The 22,286-nt window shown below is 20.2% G+C and overlaps 1 protein-coding gene across 2 annotated transcripts; it reads left to right on the forward strand.

Annotated features, from left to right (window-relative positions):
• Window positions 1-249: 249 nt before the first annotated feature.
• LOC122507676 (receptor-type tyrosine-protein phosphatase eta-like) lies at window positions 250-21,138 on the forward strand. 2 transcript variants are annotated; one of them, XM_043620518.1, is made up of 7 exons: window positions 250-367; window positions 458-498; window positions 3,843-4,124; window positions 4,248-4,523; window positions 4,667-4,961; window positions 11,058-11,245; window positions 20,634-21,138. In XM_043620518.1, the coding sequence occupies exons 1-6, from the start codon at window positions 348-350 to the stop codon at window positions 11,182-11,184; spliced, it is 1,041 nt and encodes a 346-aa protein (XP_043476453.1). In that variant the 5' UTR covers window positions 250-347; the 3' UTR covers window positions 11,185-11,245; window positions 20,634-21,138. The 2 variants fall into 2 exon arrangements, with proteins under 2 accessions (XP_043476453.1, XP_043476454.1); XM_043620519.1 differs by lacking the exons at window positions 11,058-11,245; window positions 20,634-21,138 and having other exon boundaries at window positions 253-367; window positions 4,667-5,077.
• Window positions 21,139-22,286: the final 1,148 nt, after the last annotated feature.

Genomic DNA, 22,286 nt, shown 5'->3' on the forward strand with positions numbered 1-22,286 from the left:
TAAAACAAAATTTTTTTTAATTCTCTGAACAAAATTTTATTTATTATTTCACTATTTATGTCTTGACAATACGACAATATTCTTTCATTTCGTTTAAAATATAAGTTTTTTTTCATTTTTCTTTTATTTTTTACTCTCGAAACTTGTTTTCAAAATTGAAAATATTTTTTGCACGAAGTTGATAAACAGTACATAAAATTCAATGCATTAAATTTGTTATCTACTTTTTTATGTAAAACTATTAGGTGGCAAAATATTTTTTTGTGAAATACCAAAATTACTTCTCTATTCTTTCATTGTGGGTGAAGAAGACAATTTATTTCATTTCCGTCTTTAGGAAAATTAAAATGATGTTAACAGTGATTTAGTAAGTTATTTTGATTTTGTGTACTGAACAAATGTAAGAATAATTACTTTTATAGAAAATGTGTTAAATAATGTACCAACTTTTTTACAGTTTGGTTCTTGCAGTAATAACCAGAAGTGGATTTGCAATAGGTAATAAAAATAAAAGTACACTGAGAAAATAATTATTTTTCAATTAAACATAATAATTTTGATTTAACGGATTATTCTCCTTTTTATTTATAAAAAATATTAGAAAATTGTTAATTGTTAAAAAATTATGATTAAAAAATAGGAAACATACCCTTTTTATGCATAATTTTTATTTCTCAATAACAATATTGTTCAAAAACTCATTCTTTTCTTTTTTGGGACAAAAAAAAGCATATTCCCGTTTCTTAATATTTTTGTAGAAAATTTCTTAATTTTCATAAGAAAATAATTTGCATTATTTCTATTTCTAATTTACAGTTACTTTAATAAAATTCAAAGTTTCTTTTAAAATAAAGAAAACAAATATTTATAAATTCTATTTGTCAATTACAAATTTTAATTGAAAATGAAATTGAAAATATATGAATTTTTAGAAAATAAAAAACAAAATTTTACTCAAAAAAAATGTTCTGATATTTACGAATTTCTTTAATTGTAAAATTATTCAAAAACACCAATAACTTATTTTCTAAATAAATATTTAATCATTATTATTTTTCCATAGGAATTGAAATTCTTCGAAAAATTCAAATTCAAACCTTTTTGAAATTTAACAACTTATAAGAATATTTATTATAAATTTATTTATTTATTCACCTTTAAATCAATTTTTATTTGTAATAAATGAATTTCAATTAAAATTAATTCCTACGAAGAATATTATTAATATTATATTCAGAAGAATTGGATTCATTTATGAATAATTTAATTATTTATGAAAATAATTGAATTTCTGCAAAGAATTTTATTAAAATTTTTAAAAATAATGGAATTTCAAATCCATTTGTTTACAATTCAATTTTACGAAATTTTGATTATTCGGAAATTCTTCAATTGAATATATATTTGAAAATAAAAATTTCAAATAATTTCAAAAAACACCATAATTAAACTTTTTTAAAAAAAAATTAATTTTACAGAATTGTTCATTAAAAGTATGAAAAATTCAAATTTTCAAAGATTTTAATTTGAAATTTAGTATTTATGAAATTAGGTATCAGGACAAGAAGAAGAAATTCTTCTAGAAATTTTTTTATTTTTGAAAATAATTAAATTTCTTGGAATAAGTGTTTTAAAAATTTTGTAAAATAATCTGAAATTCTTCTAGAAATTTTTTTATTTATGAAAATAATTGAATTTTTGTAAAGAATTTTTTTATTTTTGAAAATAATTGAATTTTTGTAAAGAATTTTATCAAAATTGTTGAAAATAATTAGATTTCTTGGGATAATTGTTTTAAAAATTTTATACAAAAATCTGAAATTCTTCTAGACATTTTTTTATTTATGAAAATAATTGAATTTTTGTAAAGAATTTTTTTATTTTTGAAAATAATTTAATTTTTGTAAAGAATTTTATCAAAATTGTTGAAAATAATTAGATTTCTTGGGATAATTGTTTTAAAAATTTTATACAATAATCTGAAATTCTTCTAGACATTTTTTTATTTATGAAAATAATTGAATTTTTGTGAAGAATTTTTTTATTTTTGAAAATAATTGATTTTTTGTAAAGAATTTTTTTATTTTTGAAAATAATTAAATTTCTTGGAATAAGTGTTTTAAACATTTTGTATAATAATCTGAAATTCTTCTAGAAATTTTTTTATTTATGAAAATAATTGAACTTTTGTAAAGAATTGTTTTATTTATAAAAAGAATTGAATTTTTGTCAACAATTTTTTTTTTTTTGAAATAATTGAATTTTTCTAAAGAATTTTATCAAAGTTGTTGAAAATAATTAGATTTCTTGGAATTAGTGTTTTAAAAATTTTATAGAATAATCTGAAATTCTTCTAGAAATTTTTTTATTTATGAAAATAATTGAATTTTTGTAAAGAATTGTTTTATTTATGAAAATAATTGAATTTTTGTCAAGAATTGTTTTACTTATGAAAATAATTGAATTTTTGTCAAGAATTGTTTTATTTATGAAAATAATTGAATTTTTGTCAAGAATTTTTTTATTTTTGAAAATAATTGTATTTCTTGGAATAATTGTTTTAAAAATTTTATAGAATAATCTGAAATTCTTCTAGAAATTTTTTTATTTATGAAAATAATTGAATTTTTGTGAAGAACTTTTTTATTTTTGAAAATAATTGAATTTTTTTAAAGAATTTTATTATTTATGTAAAATAATTACGATTTTATATCGTAAAAGTGAAAACCTGGCTTTTTCACATGTTTCATTATTTATTTTTGACATTTTTATTTATTTTTGATTTTTTCACTTTGGACATTTTTATTTTGTATTTTATGTACTTTTTTTCTTGGACTTTTCGGTCTGGATTTTTTGTTCTGTAATCATGAAATTAATTTTTTTCTATATTATTTATGAAAATAATTGAAATTTGAAAAAAAATAATTTATAATTTATGAAATTAATTAAAACTCTGGTAAAAAATTGTATTATTTATGAAAATAATTTAATTATTACGAAGAGATTTATAACAAATTGTATCCCATCCAAAAGTGAAGCACTTTAAAAGAAAATTTCACATACTTTTTTCCGTGTATAAAGATTTTGCAAATATTCAGGAGAAAACCATTTGTGCAGATTGTTATTTGCAATAGGGTAAGTGCGGGTATAGTCAGACAGTACTAGTAGTCGGACACTTTCGTGTTTTTTGGCAAATAAATAATAATGCATTGTGATAATTACTTTAAAAAGTATACTGGACGAATGTGTGAAGTTTATATTTTATGAAAATACTGTTATTTTACAAAATAATTAAACAAGAAATATTTTATTTAATATTTTAAAAATCATGGTGTCCGACTATAGATACAACCATTTTCGAGTAGCGCGACGAGTGGCACAAAGTTTTGTTGATAATTAATCATAAATATTAAAACTTATAGGATGTAAATATTATATTAATAACTTCTAATATGCTTTAATTCCATTTTCCAGCAGATAGCAATTAGAAAATTATCTTTTTTACTTTATAAATCCAAAATATTTGACAGATGTCCGACTATAGAAAAAAGGGAAAAAAGTGTCCGACTACTAAAGCATTCGTAATTTTTCATTAAAATGCTTATATTTTATTAAATACTCAAGTATTTGTAACAAATTTACATGATTTTTAATCCTAAAGAACTCCTTTAATTGATAATGTGCTTATAAACACAGTAGATATTTGTTATTTCAAGAAAAAAAGCATAATATAAGATCGTATCCTTAAGTGTCCGACTACTAGTGCATTTACCCTATATTGTATTTTTAATTTTCAAAATGAAAAGATTTTAGAAACAAGTTATCATCGTTATTTTTTTTAGTTACAATGCCGAAACTAAAGGTGACAGAAATCTCAGAATCATCATGCAAATTAATGTGGACAAAACCTATAGATAGTAAAGAACCTATGAATTACACTTTAGTTCGTAGTCAAATTGGAGAGAAAAATGTTTCTTACTATCTGTATGAAAATGTATTAATAAAATACATGGGAATTGATAGTCTTCAACCTGGAACATTATATACTTTTACATTATATGCTAAATTAGGCAATATGAGTTTAACTCCTATTTCAACTACATGCCACACAAAGGAATTTTTAGGTATGAAATTGTCAGTAGCATTATTGCTATGCAGAGTATTATTTGCAGTATTCTATTTTTAATTTTCAAAATGAAAAGATTTTAAACACTAATTTAAAATCGTTATGTTTAATTAATTTACAGGGCCGAAACTACTAGTGAAAGAATCCACAGAATCATCATGCAAATTAATGTGGACAAAACCGATAAATAGTAAACAAGCTGTAAATTACACTTTAGTTCGAAGTCAAATTAGAGAGAAAAAGGTTTCTTACTATTTATATGAAAATGTTTTGATGAAATACATGGAAATTGATAATCTCGAACCTGAAACATTATATAAGTTTACATTATATTCTAAATTGGGCAGTAGGAATTTTAATCCTGCTTCAATAACATGCCACACAGGAATAGCTTTAGGTATGAAATCGTTTTTTATACATGATAAATAAATAAATCTTATTTGAAATAATATTTATTTTAGACAGTAAATCATATTTGTCTTTTACAATTCGCGCGAAATGAAAAGATTTTAAAAACAAGTTATTCTTTAATTTATACAGTGCCAAAACTACAGGTGACAGAAATCTCAAAATCATCATGCAAATTAATGTGGACAAAACCTATAGATAGTAAAGAACCTATGAATTACACTTTAGTTCGTAGTCAAATTGGAGAGGACAATGTTTCTTATCATTTTTATGAAAATGTTCTTGTAAAACACATGAAAATTGATAATCTTGAACCTAAAACATTATATAATTTTACATTGTATGCTAAATTAGGGAAAAGGAAATTTACTCCTATTTCAAGAACATGCCTCACCAAATACAAAAATTTTTATACTGACACCATAAGGTTCGGATAAGATTGCCTTATTACTGTTAGGGACCCTGTATACTATTTGTCCCACAGTAGCTTATCCAAAGTTATTTAAAAATGAATTAAAATCAATAAATTGTATTTAAACAGAATTAATGCGATTTTATATTTTCTATTATACGATTTATTACATATTTGACAATTAATAAGTGTTTAAAATAATGTCACAGTTTTTCATTTGACTACGGGAGCCAGGAATTGATACCAAAAATCGTGTATGAAATTAAAAATTGATCTAAATTTTTAGCATCAACTTGGTCCACTTTAGTCAACTTTAGTATCAATTTGCTACTTTCAAGAAAACAGTGCTTACAATTTAATTTGTTCCCCTCTTTTTGCTGAAAAATTTTTATTTTTTTTACTAAAAATAAATTATTATAAATTATCTGTCCACACCTGAAGTTATAGTCATGATCATTCTTTTTTTTTATACGTTTTGATAGAAAATAGAAATAAAATATAAAATCATTACGATTTTTTAACAAAATTCATGCCTTTGTTTTTTTATATGTTCTGTTAGATAATATTATACTTCATTATTTTTTTACTATTTTTTTAATTCAATAATATTATTTTTATTTCTCAAATAATTCAAATATATTTTTATTAATCTAAAAAAATTATTATTTATATTATTCATTATTTCCTTTGTTTCTAAAAAATTAGCATTTTGTAACAAAAATTTTAGATAATTAACAAATGTAAATCCTGCAAAACATTTTCTTTTCTAATATGAAAAACTTAATTACTTGACAAAATTTTGACTTCTTCCTTGACCCTAAAGAATATTCTGATTCACTCTAAAAATGATTAGACACTCCAAAAAATGTTCTATTACATTTATTTACGAATTTCTTTAATTCTAAAATTATTTGCAAACATAAATAACTTCTTTTCTAAATAAATTTTAATCAATATTATTTTCCCACAGGAAAATAATTAATTCTACAGAATTGTTGGTTATATGTGTGAAAAATTAAGATTTTCAAATAATTTACTTTGAAACCTTTTTAAAATTCAATTATTTCTTAAAATTCATACTATAATGATTTTAATATTCAAATATTATTTGAATATTTGAATAATTTGAATAATAAATATTAAAATCTAAAATTTTAACTGAGATTCATTTTTAAATCAATTTTTATTAGAAAATTCTACGAGAATTCAATTATTTAAATGGAAAAAATAAATAATTTATTGAATAATTCAATATTTCTTGAAATTTAATTCTCATAAAGAATTTTATCAAATCATTTTTAAATTGATTTCTTTTAACGATTTTTAATAAAATTGCTAAGAACAATTACATTTTTCGAGGAAAGAATAATACCTAAAAAGAATTTTATTATTTATGAAAATAATTCAATCCCTGTAAAAACATGTTATTATTTATTGAAAATAATTAAATTATTGCGAAGAAATTTATAAAAAAAATTTGTAAATAATAGAATTCATATGAAATTGAGAAAAATTTTTGAAATTAATTGAAATTTTGCCAAAATTTTTTTAAATTAATTGAATTTTGGAAAAAAATTTGACTACTTTTGAAAATAATTAATTTTATGCAATCATTTATAATTTTTTCAAAATTCAATTTTTTTAGTGTTTTTGTGTAAAATTCGTCTATAAATCCACTATTTTTAATAATTAATTAAATATATATATATTAAAAAATTTAGCAAATTTCAGAAGAATTTGAATTATTAAAATTTTTAAAAACCTAAGTTAGCTTCCTTAGAAATTAAAAGTTTTTAATAATATTATTCAAAAATTCTAAAAATTAATTGAATTTTGAAAGACTAGTAGTTCAAATTTTCATAAAAAATTTTTTAAATGGTTTTACATTGTAAGTATTTTGAAATTTTAAATAAATAAAGAACAATAAGTATTTAAATATTATTTGACAAAAAAGATTCAAATTTGAAAAATTTAATTTGGAAATTCTGAAAAAATTAGGTTTTTGAAATAATAGTAATTAAAATTTTTTGAAGATATACTTGAATTGCCGAAAATAATTTTTAAAAAATGAAAAATGAAACTAAATTTGAAATTTTGTAAAATTTTATAATAAAGAACTTAATTTTTCCATCTTTAAAATTAAATTATAAAAGATTTTTATATTAAATTCTTTGACAGTAGAATTATTAATTGTATATTTTTAGTTGTAAATAAAATAATAAATAAATTAGGTATATTATCTTTAATACCTATACAAATAAATATTTATTTATTAAAGAAAAATTAAAATTTTTTTTCTTATTATTTACAATTTTTCAATAAAATAAAACAGACTTTTTCTATAGAAAACATGGAAATATATGACACATTTTACAAACTGAAATCACAAAAAAAAATCGATAAATTTTTTCTTTTTCACATATATTCATATATATATAACAAAAAACTCTGTAAATTATCCATTTTTTCAATTTTAACAACATGTTTATCGTTCATTTTTCCCTTTTGCAATTCACAGTCGAACTGGATTTATATTCTATTAATTTTATATGATTGATAGATTCGTATATAGAATGTTATTGACATTGAGCAGGAAAACAAAGTGATAGAAAAAAAAACAATTTTTATTCTTCTTTTAAATGTATTGTTTTTTCTCTCTCTCTCTCTCTCTCTCCCCCAGTTAAAATAAATAACCAGAGAGAATATATACATTTTTTTTTGTCAAGTTTTGAAATATTTTTTGTTTTACTTTTTATTTTTCAAAAAAAGTGTGATAAATATATCTACAAATTTTTTTTTATTTATTCTTTTTTTTTTGAGTGGAAAATAAACACTTAAATGATAAGGATGTGATTGTGTAACTTAAAAGAAGGGGGGAAGATATATAGAAAAATCTCATTTTTCTTTCTTTATTCTCCATTTTTTTTATGGAGTTCAAGGCAAACTATGGATTCGCGACGTTGACAAATTGAGACAAAGAAGAAATTCTACGTAAATTCTCGGGAAAAGTGAAATTGTGATAAAGATAAAAAAAAAAAAATAGATCCCCAAGTGAGAGAAATTTGTGTTGTAGCATTTGTTCAGATTTTTTTTTCTTTGGATCAATTTGGGAACTCTTTAATTTATTATTATTAGTATTATTATTTTTGGTATTTATTTTTACCTATTTTTATTACTGTTTATATTATTTTTTTGTTTTTATCACAATTTTTATTTTTATTACTTGTTTTATTATATTTATTTTTTTGTTATTTTTTACTATTGTTATTTTTATTATTACTTTTAATTAACTACTATTTTTAAAACTATTTTTTATTTTTTTTGTATATAATTAACTATTTAGTTGAATTTTTTATAACGTTTTGAAGTTTCAAATGAATATAAATTTTTTTGTTACTTGTTCAGTTTGAATTTTAGTTAAAAATTATTTTTTGTATATTAAAAAATTGAATCTTTGACTAAATAAAAATTTAGTTGATTTTATTAATATTTTTCTTTTATTATTATTTTTTATTTTTATTACTATATTCGTTGCTCTATTTATTATTTAAAATAATTTAAAATTAGTGGGTACCTAAATTATTTTCATTTAAAAAAAATTATTGTTATTACTTTTATTACTTTTATTATTTTTATTATTTTGTTATTATACCTAACATGCATTATAATATTTCTAGAATAAATAGACGAAAATAATTTATGCAAGTCAAGTAAATTTGTCGGAAACATGTTTGAATACTTAAGCAAAGGCTTAAAATACACTCAATGATTAGTATATATATATATTTTCATGAAAAACACATTAAAGATCTGAATGTCATTTGATGTTGATTTGCAATTCTGTTTCTTGAAACGATCATCAGCGAATGTCTTCAAAAGGAATTCAAATATTTAAAACCTTCTATAATAGAGTCGATTCATTTCCCTAAAGTATACTATTATTTAGACTATAGCCTTCATTTTCCTTGAAGGTCGTGGCTTACAATAATAAAAGAGAAATAAATTTTTCTAATTTTCTTAATAAATAAATTGTAAATAATTGTCCTGATTTTTCGAAGCCAAATAAATAAAAAAAAAAATTTTTAAAGAAATAATTATTATGACACATAACTGAAAAACTAATTAGTATATTAAATTTTCAATTATTTATATTATTTTAAAACTTTAAAGTATATAAAAAGAAACTTTACCAAATTTTGATACTAATTTCGAAAAAATCAATTATTTAACAAAATTTTATACAATTTATTTTTCACAATAATTCAATTACTTTCACCAATAATAACATTTTTCATGAAAATTCAATTTTTTAAAAAATTTTTGATAAATTTCTAAGCATGAATTTAATTATTTTCATAAATAATAAAACTTATCGAAGAATTTCAATTACATGTTTTTTATATTATTTTAAATTAATTAATCGAAAAATTCAGTTATTTTCTTGTGAAGATAATAATTTATTATTTACTTCCATATAAAGTATTTCACAAGAATTCAATTTTACTTAAAATTTTAAACTAATAAAATTTTCATAATATTTTTATTATATTTCGAGAAAATTAATTATTTAAAATAATATTCATAAAATTCTTCTAAAAAATATGATCCACAAGTTTTGAACGTTCAAATGAACGAAATATTTTGGATTAAAAATATTTTCATAAATTACTGATTTGAATAAAAATTTAAAACTTAGATTCTACGTTTTAAAAATTTAAAAATTAATTTTTTTGATAGTGACTCAAAATTATTGCAATAAAAATTGAATTTAAAGAAGAAATAAATCAATTTCGTTCATTTGAACGTTCAGAACTGTAGCAGCATTAAGAAATTCAATTACTTTCAAAAATAACAAAATTTTTCACAGAAATACAATTCTTTTTAAACATTTTTAATAAACTTTTCCGCAATAATTTAATTATTTTCAAAAATACGAAAATTCTTCTCAGGAATTCAATTATTTTTGAAAATAATACTAAAATTCTTTGCAAAATTCAATTATTATCATAAATAACAATATTCATCACAATAGTTCAATTCTTTTTTAAAGTAATAAATTTCTTCTTGGAAATTCCATTATTTTAAAAAATTCTAATAAAATCTTTCGCAAGAATTTAATTATTTTCAAAAATAATAAAATTCTTCTCAGGAATTCAATTATTTTTGAAAATGTCACTAAAATTGTTTGCAAAATTCAATTATTTTCATAAATAACAATATTCATCACAATAATTTAATTATTTTTAAAAGTAATAAATTTCTTCTTGGAAATTCAATTATTTTAAAAAATTCTAATAAAATCTTTCGCAAGAATTCAATTATTTTCAAAAATAATAAAATTCTTCTCAGGAATTCAATTATTTTAAAAAATTTTACTAAAATTCTTTGCGAAATTCAATTACTGTCAAAAATTTTAATAGAATTCTTTGTAAAATTTAATTATTTTAAAAAAATTTTTGCAATTTATAATTTTTAATATCTACTATTTTCATAAAATTTCCAAACAGAATTTAAGTATTTTAAAAATTTTTTGTAAAGATCTTCGTAAGAATTAATAATTTCTTTTCATTAATAATAAAAATTCCTGAGGAATTCAAATATTTAAATTAAAATTTGCATAAAATTAGTCGAAAGAAATGAATTATTATTAATAATAGAATTCGTTGCAGAAATTGAATTTATTAGCAGGATAAGAAAAAAGTAAATATTATTGATGAAAATCAGGAAAAAGTCAGGAAAATAGAAAATGTGGAATGGAATTTTTGGCAATTTTGTCTAAAACAAATTTTTTTTGGTCGTATAGTTTAATTTTACGATAGCTACTTTTTGGACTGTTTTTTTTTACTTTGAAAGCTACATATTGCAAGTTTTTTAAAATTAATTATCGACTGCGAAGTCTGTAAAATTTTAATATTAATAATATTAATTTATTTTATGTAAAAAAAGGAGACGAAAAAAATTAAGAAGCAAAACTGATTTTAATTTGAGATTCAATTAAATAAATTGTAGTTAAATTATAATAATTAACATTTAGAATGATTTTTAAAAATAATATTATATTTTGCTTTGTATCTTGTGCGAATAATAAAATTAAAAAATTTTCTGTTTCAGGGAGGAAAACAAAGAAATGAGTTTCCGAAAGGGTTGTTCAATACTTTCCCGTCAATTTGACTTTCGATTTAGAAAAAAACTTGAAAGTGTAATTTTAAAAATTTTCCCTTTCTATTTTTCAATTTAAAATATTATTTTCATTTTGGAATTGTTCAAAATATCGGACATAGGCGAATGCAGTAAACTCTGTAAGTTTTTCTTCAAAAATTTATATTATAATCGTTTTTCTTTTTTTTTCCAATAAAATTTTCAAACTTTAGATAAAGAGGAAAATGAGAAAATTGAAAAATACTGCAAGAGAAATGTCTTTTGACATATTTAATTTTCATATTCACTTTATTGAACTTTCCCGCTATTGGAACTATGATGACATTTACGATAATATTACTTATCGAATTTTAATAATTTCGCGCAGAATTTAAATGAAGGAATGAAACTTTTCAAAATTTGAAAATTCAAACTATTTTCTAAATTAAAAAAAAAAGTTTCCTAATTAGAAATTTAAGAATGAAAAAATTTGCATAATTATAAATTTCCGTAATCAAAATTTCAATTATTTTTAATACACTAATTTTAATCGATTTCTTCGAAAAATGTTATTATTCTTAAAAATTTTATTAAAATTCAAATCAAAGGGAAAGAATCAAATTTTAAAAAAAATCCCAAACAAAGAATTAAAAAAGAAAAGAAAAGAAAATCCCTGGTGAATTCTGTGAGAATTTAACACAAGTAGTCCTTTTCATTATCACAATCTCTATATAGCACAGTACGAACTAATTATATAAACCTTTATTGCCTTCTATCCCCCTAAACGATATCTCGATTCCACAGAATGCGCCTAATGGAGTTTAGTATTATACAAATTGTCACCGAGTATAAATTAAATATTCCAAGTGTTCTTTCTTTTTTTTTTTGTCTTTAAAAGAAACGAAAACCATTTTCAACCACAATAATAATTGACACAAATTTTTATATAAAAAAAAGCAAAAAAGTGAAATTATTCAGGACACTTTAATGAAAAAAGTTTCTTCTTTTGAATTTTAAAACTGACTTTTTTCAATTTCACTTGTCGCGTTTTAAAGGAAAAAACCTTAGCATGTTACTTATATATACAGAATATATAGTTTCGATTTGAATTTTAAAAATATAATCCCACAATTTCACTTGTCAGAATTTGTGGACTTTATGGCAGAAAATAATTCTCAAAAACGGTTGGTCGTAATTGATAACAAAAAATAGGAGCCCCAACTGTTTTCATATACGACTAGAGAAAATTTTTTTTACAATCTAAATATAATATTTTTTTGTTAAATAAACGAAAAAATTAGAAATTGAATCAAATTTCAGTTATAAATTAAATTTAAATAAAATTTTCGAATTGAAATTAAATTTCAATAAAACTTTAGAATTGAAATTTAATTTAAATAAAACTTTAGAATTGAAATTTAATTTAAATAAAACTTTAAAATTGAAATTTAATTTAAATAAAACTTTAGAATTGAAATTTAATTTAAATTTTAATTCTAAAGTTTTTATTTAAATTAAATTTCAATTCTATGAAACTAAATATAAAATTTAAATTACTTGACTCAGGGATAGTTTTATTACTAAACTTTTTATTTATTTAGAATAAGAATTGCTCAATAGGGACGAAAAAAAAATTTTTTTTTGTGTGTTTTGGAAAAAAGTACAAAATAAGACTCAGAATAGAGAAAAAATAAGAATCGAAAATTTTCAACAACACAATACTATCTCTAAAAGAGAAAGCAAAAAGTATAAAAAAAAGATTTTTATATTCCACAGGATCGCCTGGATTTTATCCGGTTCTTTTCTCGACTTTGCTACCCTTCTTGTCATTACCCTGTTTACGACAGACAGAGGCCATAAGCAAACATTTTGCAACCACAATTTTCTAGAAAAAAAAAGAAAAGAAAAAAAATTCCCCTGTTACCTTAGAACAAATATATATTGGAAAAAGTAGTCTGACTAAAATTGCTTATACTACTTGTGCTTATACTACTATGATTGTCTGACTAAAATTGCCCTTTTCTACTTTTACGAATGATACAAATATGAATTCTATATTAAATTTCTAACTAAACATTATGTCAATTATGTTATATTAAAAATTAAATTATTACAAAAAAAAAATATCATGACAAAAAAAAATTATAATTGTTAGTAAGTGATTTATAATTATATTTATTTCTATGTATTCTGATTTAGTCTGACTATAATAGAGTCGTACTATCTGAAAAAATACATTTTTATTATATTGATTTCGTCTGACTAGAAAGGACATTACTACTGGGGGAAAGTATTTTTATGAATTTTGATACAGTCTGACTAAAATTGCTTATACTACTGAACTCACTACTGTATACCTTGTCTGACTAAAATTGTTTATCACTACTTACGACAGATACAAACAGAATTTTTTCATCAAATTAAAAAAAGTTTTATTATTTTAATTTGTTTTAAAAAAATTGCTTTTTATTTCAATTTTTATAAATATTTACACTGTTCTTTATATTTCAATAAGTTAAAAATAATTAATTTGATAGCAAAAAATCAGTCACTGATTCAAATACAGTATGTAGATAAATTTTAAAAAAATTATCGAATTAATAGAAATTTTGTGAAATTCAACTGAAAATAATTAAATTTGTTAAAGAATTTCATTAAAAACTTTTTAACAAATCGAATTTTCAAAGTATTTTAATTTAATAATTAAAAAATAATTGAATTTTCATGTTTCTTTGTGCGAAGATTAATAATTAAAATTTTTTATTAGTTAATTTAAAAAAAAGATACACACCTAAACTTTTTTAATAAAATTGAATTTTCGCAAAGTTTTTTTGAAAATTCTGAAAAATAAGATTTTTGAAATTTTTCAATTCTATTGTTTCAAGATAATTGAATAATTATAAACATATAATTGAAAATTTTTGAAATAATTGAAATTTCTTTACATTCTATTAAAAATAATAAAATTCTTTTAAAGAATTTTATTTAAAATTTTCGAAAATAATCAAGGGAAGTTAGTCACTGTAATTATAATTTTATTTTTAATAATTTCTTCGCAATTTATTCAATTATTTTCATAAATAGTAAAACTAATTGCAGAATTTCAATTATTTTTAATACAATTTTAATCAAATTCCTCGAAAAATGTAATTATTCTTAAAAATTTTATTAAAATTCGTCGAAAGAATTCAATTATTTCTAGAAAGCGTAAAAAAATTCTTCTCAAGAATGCAATTATTTCCATAAATAGCAAAATTCTTCGGATTTACTAAATTCTTTTGAATATTATTTTTAAAAAAATTCTTCACAAGAATTCAATTATTTTCATAAATTTCCATAAAATTCTAAAAAAAACTATTTAATTATTTTTAAAAGTAATAATATTCTTCTCAGAAATTCAATTATGTTTAAAATTTTTTTTAAATTCTCCTCAAAATTTCAATTATTTTTATAAATAACTAAATTGTTCTCCACAATTCAATTATTTTCCAAAATTTTTAATAAAATTCTACGCGAACATTTAATTGTTTTCATAAATAATAACATTCTTTTGAAGGATTCAATTACTTTTATAAATAGTAAAATTCTTTGCAGAAATTCAATTATTATCTATCATTTACAATTTTAATAAAATTGAATTAATCAAATTTTTAATTATAATTATAAATAGACAAGATTATTTAAAAAAATTGAAAAAATTCTTTGTTTAATTCAATTATTTTCCAAATTTTCAATTAAAATTGTTTAAAAAAAACATTATTTTCAAAAAATTTAAAGAAACTCTCCAAAAGAAAATTATTATTTATAAAAACTCTAATAAAAATTTTTGAAGCAATTTGCAGATTTATGTTTGAAATTAAATAAATTTAAATTTGATGAGAAAAATAAACCGGGAAAAATTAGGACAAAGCCGGGAAATAATCGGGAATTTTGTCGAACAAAAATGGTAGACACCCTGGTCAACTTTATTAATTTTTTTTTTTAATTTCTAATTTTTTTTAATTTTTATTGCTCTCTAAATCTGAATCAGCGATAAGTATGCCACTATTTCAATTAGCGTATATGCGCTGTGAATTAGTGAAATTTCACTAAATAATCAGTGAAACTTCACTGATTAATTAGCGCATATACGCTGTTTTAAAATAGTGGCATACTTATCGCTGAGAATCAGTGAAATTTCGCTGATTCAGATTTAGAGAGTGCTTACAAATTAGATAAAATAATACTTCTGATGAATTTTATTAGGTCTGAATAAAATTAACTGATATTATATAAGTAACTGTGTACAGGAACATTTACACTGAAAAAAATCCATAAAGCATTTTATCTGTAGAAAAATATTTTTTACACGAAATAAAATTTTTTTATTAAGAATTAAAAATATATTTGTACTAAGTAATTAATTTACAGTTTTTTCTAAGGATAGCAAATTGTGACAGAAACGTTTTAAAATAGTTAAGATGCAACATTTTTATGCTAAAATGGTCTCAAAAAAAATGTTAGGCAAAATTCATAGCCAAAAAAGTTCATAAAGACCACGCTAAATTTCAAAATAATTTTTAATGAATTATTTATTCCATAAATTTTCTTAAGAAATTCCTCATTTTCACTTTGACTGAAAAAAATTTTCACTTTCACTTCAAAATTTATTAAGTGAACGTTATTAAATAATTTGAGTTAAACATTCTTTGCGTAATAGTGAAAATTTTTGGAATTTTTTTTTGGATTAGAAATTTTTTAATGAAAATGAGAATTTAAATGTTTCATAAATGTGAAAATTTTTTTAATGAAGTTAACATTATTTTATACTAAAAGTAAGAATTTTTTTAATGAACATAAAAATTTTTTTAGTGAAAGTCAAAATTTTTTTTTACTGAAAGTTAAAAGATTTTGGATGAAAGTAAAAAATTTTCTTGAGCGAAAGATTTTTAAAATTGTAATTCTTTTGTAAATTGGAAAAAGCACATTGGGAAAGTTAATTGGCTACTCGTTATTTTTCCCTTTTCTTAGGCCACACTGCTTATATAAACGATCGTATCGGAAAACAATCAGAATACACAGCGACTTCCATTCTCAATATTCCCATCATCCCTCCACCCCTATCTACTTTCTCTCTTTCTCTTTTGCAGTGTGTGTATACTCAACTTCAAAGATCAACGACACATGATCTCGGAGGCAATACACATTATATTTCCTCTTTCCTTTATTTTGCCACACAAAAATTACCTCCTCTATTCTTATTTTTTTTTTTTTCTTTTTTTTTTTTTTGCGAAAATAGAAAATTATAATTTCCTCTCCGGCATCCGCATTGCTTTTTTATCTTAACATTTCCAGTTCAATGATGAGTATATGTATATTTTATTGACGACTGTAAATTGCAAAGGCATTTCGTTCTATTTATAAATTTTAATAGAAAGCGTTTTTCCGATTTTATATTTTTCAATTTAAATATTTTTTTTCAATATTTTTTTTTCTTTTTGCAAATGAATCTATTTTTGTTAAGAAAATATTTGTTTTACTATATTACAATTTTCCAGACTAATTTTTTTCTTACTGTCTATAAATTTTAAAGGAAAAATGTTTAATAATTTCAATTAGTGATTAACGATTTGCTTTTGAACTAGTAAATTTCACTAATAAATAGTAATTCCCACTAATTTAAATAAATAAAAAATTAATAACTATTATTATTATTATTATTATTATTTTAATAAATAGTAATTCCTACTAATTTATTGGTAGGTGGTTACTTTTTCTAAAAACTATTTTCTAATCCTTTTTGTCTAAAAAAAGCAATTTCTAATGAAATCTGTTTTCTAAAAAAGTTTTTCTAACAAGTTTTCATTACTAAAAAAAGTTTTTCTAAAAAGTTATGATTTCTAATATTATTTGTTTTCCCAAAGTTTGTAAAATTCCATAATTTTTTTTTTTTATTTGAATCAAAAAATATTTTTTTAAAACACTTTTTTAGAAAATTTTAAATATCTTTAGGGAAAAAATTCCTATTTTCTATTTGTTAATTACCAATTTATCAGTAAAATAAAAAATTTCAGAAAATTAATCATTTTTTAGAATTTGGAAAGTAAATTTCAAATTCCTTTTTCTACGTTTATAATTAAAGTTTATTTATTTTTTAATTAAAAATTATTCACTTCTCTAATTAAAAATTTTTTTTATTTATTTAACTAACAGAATTCGTTACAAATTTTGTTAAATTTATTAACAATATATAATTGAAACCAATTTTGTTTTATTGCATATGTTTAACTATTAAATTTGATTATTAGGGTGAATATGATGATAATGGCATATTAGGAATTATTGATTTTTGCAACTAATACAGATCACCACGATGAGATTTTAGTTGAAGGTCATTTGGGGTCAAAAACGTGGCAGATTTAGATAATTTATTATCGTTATTATTTTCGTAATCCGCTCATTAAAATTATCAATAATACAACAATGAAACCCAAAATCTTCTAATCCGTATCATATATATATATATATATATATATATATATATATATATATATATATATATATATATATATATATATATATATTTATTCTCACAGAATTATACTTATTTGACTTTCGTGTAAATTGTTAATGAACAAAATTTTTTTACATTATACAAAAAAAAATTAAAAGAGAAATAAAAAAATAAATAAATAAATTTATAAATAAATGTCTTTTCGTGGATTTTTTTTTGTAAATTTTTTGATGGAATTTTTTTATTGTTTTTAAAGGCTTTTTTTCTTAAATTTTTACTAAAAATGAGAATGAAGGATTCTATTTTCAGATATAATGTTTAATTAAATTTCTCATGTTTATGTAGAAGGTAAACAAATGATATATATATATATATGTATGCATGTCGAGTGTTAAGATGACAGAAAAATGAGCCATCACGAATGTCCTTAAGTCCTTCAACATACGTGAGAAATTTTCTTCGAGTGTGCCAAGAAAGTATTTCAGATTGATTTACCCTAATCCAAGCTACATCAAATTTAACACGCACCTTCCATCACAGCTGCTACTAGCAGGAAAAGTAATATGTAGGAAAAAAAAGAAAATAAAATTGCAAAAATGAAAGTTAATAATTTTTTTGATTATTTTAATTTATCAATTTTCATTGTCAATGTCTATTTAATACATCTAGAGAAATATTTTTGTTTAAACCAAAGGCACAATTTATTTAAACCAAATATATAATTTACTTGAGTCAAATACATAATTTATTTAAACCAAATAAATATTTATTTGTAATAGATTCTACTAAATTATTCATTTCTTTGAAATACAAATTTTATTCGACATAGATAAAATTTTTATTTCAAACAAAGCAAATTTTCTATTCCAAATAAATCAAATTTACTTGAACCGAACAAAATTTTATTTGAAACAAATAAAATTTATTCGAATCCAATAAAATTTATTTAAACCAAATAAATTTTATTTAAACTAAATAAATTTTGAATCACATACAAAATTAATTTAGATCGAATAAAATTTATTTGAAACAAAGTTTATTCGGTTATTTGAATCAGAAAAATTTTTTTCAGTTTATTTGAATGAAACGAAATTTATTTTTAAACCAAATGAAATTTATTTGAATCACACCAAATTTATTTCAATGGAATAACATTTATTTGAGCCAAATAATATTTTTATATTAAAATCAAATAAAATTGATTTGAATCAGATAAAATTTATTTGAATAAAATAAAATTTGTTTACGTACTAAAAAAAATTGATTTTAACTAAATAAAATTTGTTTACACTAAAAAAAATTAATTTAAACTAAATAAAATTTATTTGAATCACACAATATTTATTTAAATCGATTAAAATTCATTCGAATCCAATAAAATTTATTTAAACCAAATAAAATTGTTTATTCGGTTATTTGAATCAAAAAAAGTTTTTCAGTTTATTTGAATAAAATGAAATTTATTTAAACCAAATAAAATTTATCACATACAAAATTACACAAAATTTATTTGAATCGAATAACATTTATTTGAACCAAATAAAATTTTTTTTATTGAAATCAAATAAAATTGATTTGCACCAGATAAAATTTATTTTAATTAAATAAAATTTGTTTACACTAAAAAAATTGATTTAAACTAAATAAAATTTATTTGAATCACACAAAATTTATTTAACAAACAGAATTTAACAGACTAAAAAAAATTATTTGATTCAAATAAATAGTAATTTGATAATAGACGCAGGTAATCAGTTATTTGAATTAAATAAGTTTTTTTCAGTTTATTTGAATGAAATAAAATTTATTTGAATCAAATAAAATTGATTTAACCTAAATAGTATTTATTTAAACTAAATAGTATTTCTATAAAGAACATAAAATTTCTTTAAATCGATTAAAATTTATTTGAACCAATCAAAATTTATTTAAATCAATTTAAATTGATTTGAACCAAAAAAAATTTATGTAAATCGATTTAAATTGATTTAAACCAAAAAATATTTATTTATTAAAACCAAATAAAATTGATTTGACTCAGATAAAATTTATTTGAGTATAAAGTAAATTTTTTTAAACCAAATAAAATTGATTTAAACATAAAATTTATTTGAATCACACAAAATATATTTTTAAATCGAATAAAATTTTATTTGAACAAAGCAAAATGAAATAAAATTTATATATGAGAAATAAATTTGTCTCACAGTCAAATATATTTTTTTTCTAATTTTTTTACACACTTTTTCTAGGGTTGTCAAATTGAGACAAAAAACGTATCAAAATAGTTGCGAAGCAACGTTTTGATACGTTTTTTTTGTCTCAATTTGATATCCTTAGAAAAACTATGGAAAAAATTAACAAATGTGTAATTATAATATTCAGATTATTTTCATCAACAATCATTAATATATTCGTCAGTTTTGATAAAAATAATTTTCTTCAATATTTTTCAGTATAAAAAATGTCATTATTCGGAGCGTATATATCTTTCGGGGCTATTAAAAAACGAAAGTCAATATTTTTAATAATTGTGCGTGATAAAAAAAGTTTTATAATAGTCGGTTTATCGCGATACTTGAAAAGTAATTGGACTTTCATAAAAAAAAAAAACAAAATGTTCCAAAACTTTGGGGAAAAATTCAAGAAAATTTGATTTAAGATTTTCACATGTGTGACGATAAAAGTTTTTCCAGACAAACTTGACGGCAACACTCAACATTATAACCCATATCTCTTTATATAGAGAAAACTCTTCCTTCAAATAGAAAACCAATACTAGAATTTAATTTCTTTTCAAACTTTTGACACAATAGCATAATTGAAATATAATATTTTTTTTATTTGCAATAAAAAATAAAATAAATTTATTTTTTTCTAAATGTTATTAAAAACTTTAAAACTAATTAAACTTTCTAAATTCGAAATAGAAATCTTATTTTAATTATACAAATAAAATTTGTATTTGAATCATAAAAATTTTCATGAAATACAAAAAAAAATAATTTTTTTAATTAATAAATATTTTTTATTAATTAAAAAATTACTTTTTGCAGATAACGAAGAAAAACTTTGACTTTCAAATCTTTTTTTTCTTCTCGCAGAGAAAATTGTGTGGAAATCTCTCTCTTTTTTTTACATACACCACAGGAGCTTTCGTGTCATTGCCCTTAAACTCTCCAGCGAGACTTCATTTTGTATTCTTGATACGCACAGGATCATTTAGACTTTAAGAGTGACTGGAAGAAAGTCTTTTTTAGAAAAGTGTAGAGTGATAAATTCCAGACGCAGGAGAGTCGCGGCTAGACACTGAAAGAAGGGAAAAAAGAAAGTATAAGAAGAATATTGGAATTAAAGTTCTGACAACTTAGACGTTTTGATGGCACAAGAAGTAAACTGCGAGAGAAATCTTTTCTCTCTTCTCTCTCATTTCTATACTTTCATTTTCCTACTACAACATCTTTTCAAATAAAATTCCAAGGGATCAATATATGACGTTATACGTGTCACTCCGAACTTCGATCACGAAAAAACACCTTTTTCATTGAGGGAAATTATTCTTTTCAATCTGTTAAAATAATTGACAAAAAAAAAGAGAAGAAGAAAGAAAGAGAAGTAATATTCTACAAAAAAAAATTATTTGATTCAATTCAATCAAAGATTTATTTTATTTGGTAGTTGGTAATTATTAATTATTAAATATTAATTATTAATTATTAATTATTAATTATTAATTATTAATTATTAATTATTAATTATTAATTATTAATTATTAATTATTAATTATTAATTATTAATTATTAATTATTAATTATTAATTATTAATTATCAATTATCAATTATTAATTATTAATTAATTAACTATAATAATCGTCGAATTCTGTCCATGTTAAACTTTTGTGCATGTTTTTGATTTTTTAATATGTTTTGATATAATATAATACATACTACTTTATTTTTTTTACTATTTTTTAATTTAATAATATTATCTTTATTTTTCAAATAATTCAAAAATATTTTTATTAATCTAAAAAAATTATTAATGTTATTATTCATTATTTCTTTGTTTCTAAAAAAATTATCATTTTGTAACAAACGTTTTAGGTAATTAACAAATGTAAATCCTGCAAAATATTATCCTTTTTTTAATATGAAAAACTTAATTGTTTGACAAATCGAAATTATGCAGCTATTTTCTCTTTTTTTCTAAAAAAAAATTGATAACTTGTTGAAAAAGAAAATGAGAAAGTAGAAAATATTTTGCACGTTTTCTACTTCTCAATTACAATTCATAAACAAAGTACAAGTTTCAAGTAAAAAAAAAATATAAATCAAATTTTTTTTAAAGAAATTTTAAATTTAATTTGGAAAAAATATTTACAAAATTTCTATTTGTTAAAAACGATTGTAAAATTATTCGAAAACATCAATAACTTCTTTTCTAAATAAATATTTAATCATTATCATTTTTCCATAGGAATTGAAATTCTTCAAAAGATTCAAATTCAAACCTTTTTGAAATTCGACAACTTAGAAGAATATTTATTATAAAACATGAAGAAATTGATCGGTTTCTTCATTTTTTTATAATAAATTAAAGATAACCGAGTGATAAGATCATTATTTTATATAATAGAAATATTTTTTACTGTAATTTTTTCAAAATTATTTTTATCATTTTATTTTAATTCAATTATTATTTTCTAGAA

The sequence above is a fragment of the Leptopilina heterotoma genome, unplaced genomic scaffold (genome assembly GCF_015476425.1).
Source record: "Leptopilina heterotoma isolate Lh14 unplaced genomic scaffold, ASM1547642v1 Lhet_51, whole genome shotgun sequence".
Lineage (NCBI taxonomy): Eukaryota > Metazoa > Arthropoda > Insecta > Hymenoptera > Figitidae > Leptopilina > Leptopilina heterotoma.

What these genes read in the sequence shown, in the direction of transcription:
- LOC122507676 (XM_043620518.1), top strand. Translation starts at nt 348, where the DNA reads ATGATGTTAACAGTGATTTA. An exon ending in ATGATGTTAACAGTGATTTA is followed by an intron (nt 368 to 457) that starts GTAAGTTATTTT and finishes ACTTTTTTACAG; the next exon opens with TTTGGTTCTTGCAGTAATAA. An exon ending in CCACACAGGAATAGCTTTAG is followed by an intron (nt 4,524 to 4,666) that starts GTATGAAATCGT and finishes TAATTTATACAG; the next exon opens with TGCCAAAACTACAGGTGACA.